Source organism: Theropithecus gelada, chromosome 7a (genome assembly GCF_003255815.1).
Source record: "Theropithecus gelada isolate Dixy chromosome 7a, Tgel_1.0, whole genome shotgun sequence".
NCBI lineage: Eukaryota > Metazoa > Chordata > Mammalia > Primates > Cercopithecidae > Theropithecus > Theropithecus gelada.
This window is the reverse complement of record NC_037674.1, coordinates 40,101,366-40,111,475: the sequence shown is the minus strand read 5'-3', so window position 1 is coordinate 40,111,475 and position 10,110 is coordinate 40,101,366. Positions and strand designations below refer to the sequence as shown.

The 10,110-nt window shown below is 47.9% G+C and overlaps 1 protein-coding gene across 1 annotated transcript in view; it reads right to left on the bottom strand.

Annotated features, from left to right (window-relative positions):
• Positions 1-1,838: 1,838 nt before the first annotated feature.
• ZNF609 (zinc finger protein 609) overlaps positions 1,839-10,110 on the bottom strand; it is a 237,652-nt gene continuing 229,380 nt past the window's right edge. The window contains exons 6-10 of the mRNA XM_025390661.1: positions 8,634-9,000; positions 7,546-7,721; positions 7,042-7,258; positions 6,512-6,590; positions 1,839-6,207 (exon numbers count right to left, since the gene is read on the bottom strand). Coding sequence (XP_025246446.1) covers positions 6,517-6,590; positions 7,042-7,258; positions 7,546-7,721; positions 8,634-9,000 — 834 coding nt within the window. The 3' untranslated portion in view covers positions 1,839-6,207; positions 6,512-6,516. The remainder of the gene's footprint in view (positions 6,208-6,511; positions 6,591-7,041; positions 7,259-7,545; positions 7,722-8,633; positions 9,001-10,110) is intronic.

Genomic DNA, 10,110 nt, shown 5'->3' with positions numbered 1-10,110 from the left:
GGTTGGTCTATTCTTTATTTCTCAACTAGGACCAACTCCCTACCAAACTGTTTTGAGTCCAGAGCCTAATAGAGGTATGGTGCATGCTCCTTGGGAAAAAAAGCTGCAGTGTAGGAGGACAGATAAACTGGCCTAGGTCTCTGGGGCCATATTACACTGTGAAATGCAGGGTTGCTAGGAGTCTGAGACTCACTGCCAGAGCCCCCTGGAGAGACAGATGTGTACACATCAGCTTCATCTAGGAGAGGCTATACCCAAGATCCAATCTGCTCTTAGCTCTTCCTTTTCTATAAAAGGCTGGGGAGGTTGGGTCCTGAAACTGGGTTTTGGCGCATGGAGCTCCTGACATTTCCATTCCTGAGGTCTTTGAAGGGTGCAGCACACACCTTCCTTAATCTAGTTTTCTCCTTTTGGAGCTCAGTGTCCTAAGGTGTGGTTTCCAGTCCCCCACACCACAGCCTGATGAATAAGCTCTCAGTGGCACCCAGGGGGCTGGAATCCTCCTCACCACAGTTTTTTAAATTTCTCAAGGATTTACTAGCACTTTTTTTCTTTTGCTTCTGTTTTGCCAAGTGAAGGGCATGTTCTTCCACCTCCTACATTTTTGCAACTGTCTACTGTTCAGCTGTGGCTCTCACATTGCTCTTTATGGAGCCTGCTTGTGTTTTCACTGTGGGCCAAGTCATTAATCTTGGACTCTTTAACTTGTATTCATTAAAAGTAATGAGCTCCACTCCCAAGTTCCATTCTTTCTTTTCCTAAAAACGAATTTATTTATTTATTATTATTATTATTATTATTATTATTTTTTTTTTTTTTGAGACGGAGTCTGGCTCTGTCGCCCGGGCTGGAGTGCAGTGGCCGGATCTCAGCTCACTGCAAGCTCTGCCTCCCGGGTTTACGCCATTCTCCTGCCTCAGCCTCCCGAGTAGCTGGGACTACAGGCGCCCGCCACCTTGCCCGGCTAGTTTTTTGTATTTTTTAGTAGAGACGGGGTTTCACCGTGTTAGCCAGGATGGTCTCGATCTTCTGACCTCGTGATCCGCCCGTCTCGGCCTCCCAAAGTGCTAGGATTACAGGCTTGAGCCACCGCGCCCGGCCTATTATTATTTTTTTTAAAGATGGAATCTCACTCTGTCGCCCAGGCTGGAGTACAGTGGTGTAATCTCGGCTCACTGCAACCTCTGCCTCCTGGGTACAAGTGATTCTCCTGCCTCAGGCTCCTGAGTAGCTGGGATTACAGGTGCCCACCATCACGCCCAGCTAATTTTTTGTATTTTCAGTAGAGATGGAGTTTTGCCATGTTGCCCAGGCTGGTCTCGAACTCCTGGCCTCAAGTGATTCACACGCCTCAGCCTCCCAAAGTGCTGGGATTATAGGCGTGAGCCACCGTGCCTGGCAGGTGTTACTAGAGCAAGTCTGGGACTATAGACATTCAGTCGAAATCAGATGTCCCCCATTGGGCAGGTAATTCCTAGAGGCAGCTGGCAATTTAGGATGCAGATACTAAACTCAAACACAAGGAATTTACAAGACAGATGAAAAAGAACCAATACAAAACTCAGTCCCTTACTTTTTCCCAAGAAACCTGCTTGAGATTCTGCTGCCACCTATTGGTGGTTCCTCTTCAATACAGCTAGAGTCAGAAAGGCTAAATTGGAAACCCAGGCACCCAGTGGAAGATTTTCCTTTTCAAAAAAAACTTGTTATTGAAGACCACTGACAGGAAAGAAATATGGTACCCAAAAGGCTGCACTACAGTTTAAAAAGCAACTTAGAAGGTAGAATATTTTGGGGGTGGGGTGGGAGTGGAGTGTGAAAGGCAAACTAAGTCTAAATTTAAGAACAGGGACATTAAAAACTTTATTCAATAAATACAACAAATAATTTAAAAATATACTTCAATTCCAAAGCCAATTAAGAAGAGGAAGTAGAGAGGGGAAAAAGAGGGGAGGAGGAAGGTAGAGGAAAAGAGAAAGAGGCCAAACAAATGGTTTGGTTGGGCTGTGTTTCAGAGTGTACCACCCTTTAAAATTCTGATCAAATACTCTTGACCCATAAACCCTTAGCCCTTGTTCTGATGGGGTAGCCACAGAGTCCACCAGCTGGGAATCATCCACTGAGCTCTGGATCAGAGCATTCTAGAGGCTGGAATGTAGGGGGAGTTTTAGGGGTAGTTTCCTGGTCATTCCTAAAACCATCCGTCCTAACTCCCAGGCAGGTTTAAATAGTGCAAACTCTTAGGCAGAGAGCTCCCAGCTGCATAGTTTCACAGGTGAGTTTCCCAAGCCAGGGCCTCCAGGAAACAGGTCCCAGAGTACCCAGGGGTCCAAAGTCACTTTGGTGAATGGAATCTAAAGGTGAAGAGAGGGGAGGCCAGGGCACAGAGTAAAGCTCCTGGGCTAAGCCACTGGCCAAGCCAGAAAACAATGCTGGGCAGAAAAGGGTTATAAGGCAGGTAGTCTGGACACTGGATTCAACAGCTTGCCATCAGCCAGGGAAAGTGAAGCTGAGGATGCATATGGAGCAGGGCCAGGAAGATCAGGAAAGCTGAGGGGGAACAGGAAAGTTGGGAGGAAGGAAGAGGGGAAGAGGCAGCTCAGCAGCAAACTCCAGGAGAAATAACCAGCAGCCCTCACAGATTTGTGATTGTCTCTTAAAAAGATTTATTTTCTCTTCTTGCCTGAATGTACAAAGGCAAAAAGAGTACAGTTTGTATATATATATATTTATATATATATATAAAAAAACAAGGAACTTGGTAATGTACACTTTACAGAAGGGAAGAATCAGGAAGACTGAAATTAAATCCAACAGAGCAACGCCAATGGAACAAAATCTATGAACAGCAACACTGCCCCTCCAGCCCGGGCCTCCAGCTCGCCCCAACCTGCTCCCAGTGGGAGGGCTGAGCACCAAGGCAAGCGGGTGGGCTGGGGCAGGAGGGGCTGGGGACAGGGCCTGGGAGGGGCTTGATCCCAGGAGGGCCCCATGGTAGGAGATCACTGGAAAGCTTCCTGGGAAGTCCAAATAATAAAACAAACAACAAAGGCCCAGAATTACGGGGCCAACTAGCTGCCCAGTTGCATCTTGGGGGCATCAGAATAGACAAGGGGATGGTAGAGGGTATACGGGATAAGTGACATGGGTGGCCTCAAAACCTGTATACAATACTTTCCTAGCCCTCTGCAGTCTTCACTCGCAACTCTCTAAGTCCTCCCATGGCCCCTTGAAACCTGGAAAGAAGAGACTCAAGAAATCACCATTTCATTTCATAGGGTGCCCTCTTACCCTTCTAAGCGTGTGGTTCTTTGATCTTGTGATGTATGGAGAGAGTTGGGTAAGAGAAGGAAATTTCATACATGTACATGTACAAGGCAGGAAAAGGGGATGAAGGAAACTGCCATACCTTAAAATGAGGAAGTAGTTGATGTGGATCCTAAAGAGCAGCTCTCCAAGCCTTGCCTGATCTATTTGGGGATGAGGCCCCCTCTCTCTTCAGCTTCTCCTCGATGGGAAGCCCAGGGAGCAATGTCTGTGAGGGCCTGGGCAGGGGTGGCTCAGAGACAGGGTTGGTCTGGTGGTCTTGGCCCTTGGTAGCAAATTTTTCCAGCCTTTGTTTGTGGGGTGGGATACGATGGGGATCCCTGCTGAGCATCTCATCCCTCTGACTAGATCATGGATGCCACAGGTAGCTCCCACCTGTGTTTCTCCTCCCCATGTAGAGGTGGACAGCAAATCTTTCACTCAGCACTTGTCAAGAATCTCCACAGCTGCTGCTTCATGTTATTTTGGAGGGAAGACTAGGCCCGGCAAGCATCAGGATCTGCCATTGAGGCTTTCACCTGCTCTTCTGAGCAGCTCCTACTCTTCAGGGAGACTTGGATATGAGGATCAAAGAGCCAAATGTTTAAGAAGAAAATTTAAAAAGGAAAAGAAAAACCTGTTCTCTTCTGGAGAACCCAAGGCTGCCCAGCTAAGACAGAAGTTCATCCTCTGTTACAGAACGAGTGGAAAGGGCAGGAATGCAGGGCCATACCTGCCCAATGCAAAAGAAAATTACTCCAAACGGTTTCTTTACAATATGTACAGAGTATGCTGCAGGCCAGTGCCACAGATACAAAACACACAACAATATTTTAAAACAAACAGGAACAGAGAGGGGCCCTTGGCTCCACCTCACAGGAGCTCCAGGAGGGCATAATCAGGCCGAAATTCAGTCACCCTCTTGGTTGAGGTGACTCAGGTGAGGTGGGGTGAAGGTGTCTGCACTAGCTACTTCCGTGGAGGAAAGGGAGGTCACTGCTCAGAGCACTGCCCACGAGGGCAGCAGGAGGCAGAGGGAATATGATGAGTATGAGGGAGGTTGTTTTGGGGCCCTGCCAAGAGGTTTAAAACAATGGTTTTTGGGGAGGGCTCAGAACCCAAATTGAACAAAAATGAGGACGTAGACACCTAGGGGAAAGGCCTGTAGATCAGAGGGGATCCTCTTGAGCAGATGGTGACCCTAAGCCTCTCATGTGTAGGGTTCCAGGGTCCTTGGAAATCAAGTACTACTGGGCATTGTGCTTACTGTCCCGTTTCCCATTCTCCAAACTGAGTCGGAGCAGTACCTGCTCCTAGTCATTTTTGGCACTCTGGTCACACACTCCCTTTTCCAGCCTACGCTGGTGTCTGTCAGTCTTTACCTCTCTCAATCCAGAGGGTCATGGAAAGATAGGAGGGGAGAATAGAGGGATGATACCTCAAAAGCCAAGTAAGCTAAAGCTCCCCACACCTTGGGGAAGACATGACCCCAATAAAGCTATCAAATCATCCTCACTTTCCCAGTACAAAGAGCATAAAGCTTCCATTGGGAGACTGCATTTCTAAGGAGAGCAGAGAAATGTTGGCTGCCTCAAAGCACAGCTCCACTGAGTACATTCTGAGACTCTAATGTAATGGCTTGGATGTGTTATCCCAGGGTCTAAGGAACAAATAACCTCCCACGGCCAGTGGCCCCTCAAACAAAATATGTGTTACCAAGAAACACAGCTTATATTGGCCCACATGGAAGTTATAGACTGAGCTATATAAAATCATGTACTTGTAGACAGAGGAATTGGGCTGTATACATTTGTGGCCCCAAATGAGGAAGATATCAGATGGCTAGATGACAGTACATCTCCAAGAACTGCTGGGTGCTCCCAGGGGCTGCCTTCTGGGCCTTGCCCTAAGGTGACCTGGCAGACTCCAAGGTTCCCCATGCTGGGGAGAATACTAGTTTATCTGCCTGAGGCTTAGGAGCCAAGCAGTGGAAAAGAAGAGGCAAGACCAGTGTGGGGATCCCCCTGGGAAAGGCACCAAGGGGTTAGGAGGGAAGGGAAAAGGGCAAGGAGTTGGGGAATAAGAAGCAGCAGGACTTAGTGGGGACGCAGGTTCTACTTCACAGATGCCATTCATGCTCCAGCACCAGCTTGCTCCCAGTGTCCCTGGGGAGCCCTGTGCTGGTGGTGGAACCCCTGCCCCCTGCCTCACAGACAGCTCAAGGCCATATAGGGGCAGATGCCTTGGTCTTCCTTTCCAGGCTAGGTTGTGAGCGTTTACATGTGCTCATGTAAATGGGGAGAAGTCTCCACATTTGAAGACCTTGTTTTCACAATTACGTAGAAAACAACCCCCAATTTCTTTCCTGAGATTCTAGTTCCTCCACATGCTGCCAATTCCCAGGGTGCAAAGCACTAGGGAGATGCAGAATCTGGTGATGGTGGTAATGATGGTGAGGGGTATGGCTGCTGTGCTGTCTTCAGACCTTACCCAGTGCTTGAGGGTGGGGGTCCCTCCCTGGTGGGCGGGGGGGCTGGTACTGCTCTGGCAGCAGACCAAGGGCTTGGGGAACAGAGCGGTGGCTTCTCTGGGCTGAGGCCATGTTCCCCTGGTTGCTTCCCGTGCCTTCATCTCCACAGAGGCCACAACAGTCATGACTGTGGCTGAGAGAATAAATATTTTTGCTAAGTACCAGCTCTCCAGCTCCTGAGGAAGATGGAGGGTCAGGTAGTCCAGAGGTCTGGTGGAGGTGAGATAGCCAAGGGTCTGCCTTCAGTCATGGAGGAAACGGCAAACAGGATGATCAACACCATTTAACTGATGTCTAAATGGCACCTTCAGCACCTCCTTGGGTGAGCCAGTCCGGGCCCATGAAGCTGATTTTATCCGGGCACTTGATGTCTGCAAGGGAAACATGGACAGATAACCAGGCACTCAGCCTGTTGGTAAAACAACCACAAGGTGGCACTCCAAGAAAATGAACTGCAGGAGTGGCCAGTACTGGTCCCTAAGGGACACTGTGTTCCACAGGTCCTCTCAGAGGCACATGGCTTCATGGGAGACTCTTGTACAAGAGGCTTGGCCAGGGTTCTATGGATTCCAGACCGCTGACCCCTCATAGCTATTCCTCACCTAGGGATTCTGCGATCCAGGTAGCAACTATCCCAGCTTTACGTGTTGCCCCAAATTAACAAAAGTTACTTACCATTCTCACCTCCTGGGGGGTGGGTAGAGTGAGGGAGTTGAGCCTTGTTGGCTGGCAACAATGGCTGTAGAAGAAAGCCCTGAGTGAGCAGGAGAACATGTTAGTGCAGCACTCACAGAAACCTTCCATTAACCATTTTCCCTGAGTTTTGGGGTGCTGACAGAAAAAAAAAATCTGATACTCAGCCAGATACAATTGCTGGAGATAGATAATAAGGCTGTATTTCTCAGCTGATTGTTTCTCTTTGCCTTTGGGGAACACCTGTTCCATATTCTTCTGAATATCAAGGCTAGTATTCTGGAGGAATTTAAGAGTCCCCAAACTCCAAAGGAGGAATAAATATCATATGCTTTAATGACAGCAGGAGGTTAGGACTGTGTACAGATTAGAAGCTCAAAAAAAAAAAAAAAAAAAAAATTAAAAAAGGATTCTTATGAGGCAGGGAGGAGGGTCCTAGCTGTGGACATACTACTGGGATGAAGATAAACAAAACAAGACAAAACAACAGGTGGTAGGGAAAATAGGCTTACCTGCTGCATAGGGTAAGTTGTACTGTGCTGGGAGCAACGAGTACCCCAAGTGGTGGTGGTGGTGGTGTGTGGACATCAGGCGCTGGGAAGGAGAGGTGCGGGGCCGGTCAACACTCCGTTCACCCCCACCTGCTCCCCCAACGCTGCTACAGCTGCCAGCACCCCCAACCACCCCACAGCCTCCTCGATCTCTCTCCTGAGAACTTTTATCACTTATCTGGAAAGGAAACCAGAGACACAAAAGCACTATAGTGAGACACACATACATACAACCACACACACACACACAAACACCCACACATGAGTGAGATGCCCAGGGTGCCACCTTATGACCCCTAAAAGTGCAAGACATGTAAGAATCAAGAAGATGCCCTGGGGGCTGCCAATGTCAAGTCAGCCAAGCTGCACTGTGGTCAGGACCTGAACTTGCCCACCTTCTCCCAGACCCTGGATCTGGCCTTACTGGTCTTTGGGTAACAGCCAGCGTCACTGTACTTCTCTTACCGTGGGAGACTTGCTCTTGTAGTGACTGGCATGCTGCTGCAAGATGTCCAGGGCTTTGGACTCTGAGCTGGATTTACAGCTGACACTGGGGCTGGCTCGTGCCTTGTCAGCATCTTCACCACCTGAGACCTTGCTGCCATATGGAGAAAAAGAGTAGCTGGAAGGCAGGTAGGAACCTGTGGAAGGAGAAATCAAACATTCAAAGAGATGGGAGAGGTAGAGGAAGCTCTGCTTTAGTGAGCTTGATTAGGTGGGCATCAGCTTTCCAAGGCACAGGCTGAGGTATTTTCTAACATAGTGTCTTTGGCTGAGACTGTTGGCTTGACCTTTCCTTACTGAGCTCTACAGGAAAAATTAGCTAAGGGATATTAGGAACACAGCCCTGTTTCCTGCAGCCAACTTCCATAGATCCGATACTGTTCTTTGAACTGGTCTCAGATTCATCTTGGAGAAGTGATATGATAAAGTGGAAAGATCACAGGATCTGGAGTTAGAGCCTTGGGTTCAAAACCTTATTCTGAGACTTACCAGCGTGGTAACCTTGAACAAATAAATAACTGTTTTGAGCTTCAATTTCTTCACATCAAAAATGAAGATACCAATACTTATTACTTAAGGTGATGGGGAGGATTTAAAAAGATAATATGCATAAATCTCAGAGGACAGCGCCTGGCTGTCAGGGAGCACCCAACAAATGCAACTATGATTTTTATATTGACAGGTGTGAGTGACAGGGAGAAAGGAACGCCTCAAGGGTAAGAAATTTCCTATTTCTGTTTGAAACGCTTACTTCTATTTAGAGTGTGCTTCATAATAATGTCACCAGAATGTTGAGACTATTTAGGCTGCTGTAGGAAGCTGGAAGCTCTAAGGAGTGAGACTAAAGAGGCCAAAGACTATCATTATGGGTCATTCAAGGAACTATGGGTTAGGGTGGCTACCTCATAGAACGAATCAGTGAAAAAAGGGCTGTCATCTAAGTGAGCCTCAATATGCCTTGGGGCTGAGCAAGAAAACTCTGGATGTGAAATCTGTGCTTCATTCCCCCTTCCAGTGAATGGAATAGCGGCTGGCACTTGGTGCTATACCTGGGTAGTTCTGCATCATCACAGCAGGCATGCTCCGGTAGCTGGGGTGGTTGGGGTCGTAGGACTGACTGTAGGAATAGCCGTGCATGTAGGGGATGTAGGACTGGTGCTGGGTGAGTGGGGAGGACACAGGCACATGGACACTTGGCCGGGGCTCCTTGCTCCCAAGGCGAGACTCCTCCGACGTGGGCAGCTTGCAGTCACTACTTGTGCTTTCCTTCCCATCTTCCTTGGGGACAGAGTCCTTACTCCGACTCCTTTCCTCCTTCAATTTGCGGTCCCGCTCCTCCTTCCACCGCTCATCCTCTGACTTGATGTCTGAGTACTTGGCAGGATAAACATATGTCCACATCCGGGGCTCTGCCTCCTACAAAAATCACAGAACAACGACTGGGTGTTGTAGAGATAAGACAGATATATTTCAAGCCCAAGGTCCCAGTAGAATCACCAGAGCAGATAATTACTAGACACCTGGGGCAGAGTAGGATCTTGGCCTCTATTGATCTTGTTTATATTCCAACTCTGCTCCCTTTTGGTTAAAAAGCCCCCGCCCCTACCTCTGCACCCACCCACAGGGAACAAGATGGGGCAGGGGGAGAAAAGGAAAATCCGTCCATGTATCAGTGGATGTTTTCTAGGTAAGAACAAACATTCTGGGGAAATGATTGAAATAGGAGAGGCTGCCCCTTCCAAGATGTTTAGGTTGTTTCACTATTTCAGAGCATGCTCAGTGGGGTGGAAAGCTTGTAAGTGACACTCAGATCAGAGGAGGGAGGGAGGCATAACTATTATACCAAGAGGGAAGGGAAGACATTCTAAGTCTCACGAGCAGAGCAAGATATGAGATTCCAAGTTCCTAGTTCTAACTCAACCTATAAAATCCTTGTTAAAGAAACTCAGTAACTGAGTATACTTTGTACCTACTCTAAAAAATAGAGAGACCATCAATATGTCATTTCACAGGAACCAAACAGTGGAAGAAACACAGACAAGGAATCGAGATACCTTGGTGCTAATCCTGGCTTGGCTAGTGAGGTCTTAAGAAACCCTAGACAAATTAAGGTAACTTGTCTGGGCCTTTCTTGTCAAATGGAAAAAACACCTGCTATGGATATAAAAGTGCTTTTTAAAAAACATTAATATGAATCCCAGTGCTTTGGGAGGCTGAGGTGGGAAGACTGCTTGAGGCCAGGAGTTCAAGACCAGCCTGGGCAACATAGTAAGATCTCTCTCTACAAAAAATTAAAACATCTGGGTGTGGTGGCATGCATCTGTAGTCCTGGTTAATTGGGAGGCTGAGGCAGGAAGATTGCTTGGGCCTAGGAGTTGGAAATTGCTGTGAGCTATGACTATGTCATTGCATTCCAGCCTGGGCAATAGAGAGGGACTCTGGTCTCTATAAAAACATAAAAATAAAAAAATTGGCTGGGTGCAGTGGCTCATGTCTGTAATCCCAGCACTTTGGGAGGCTGAGGCA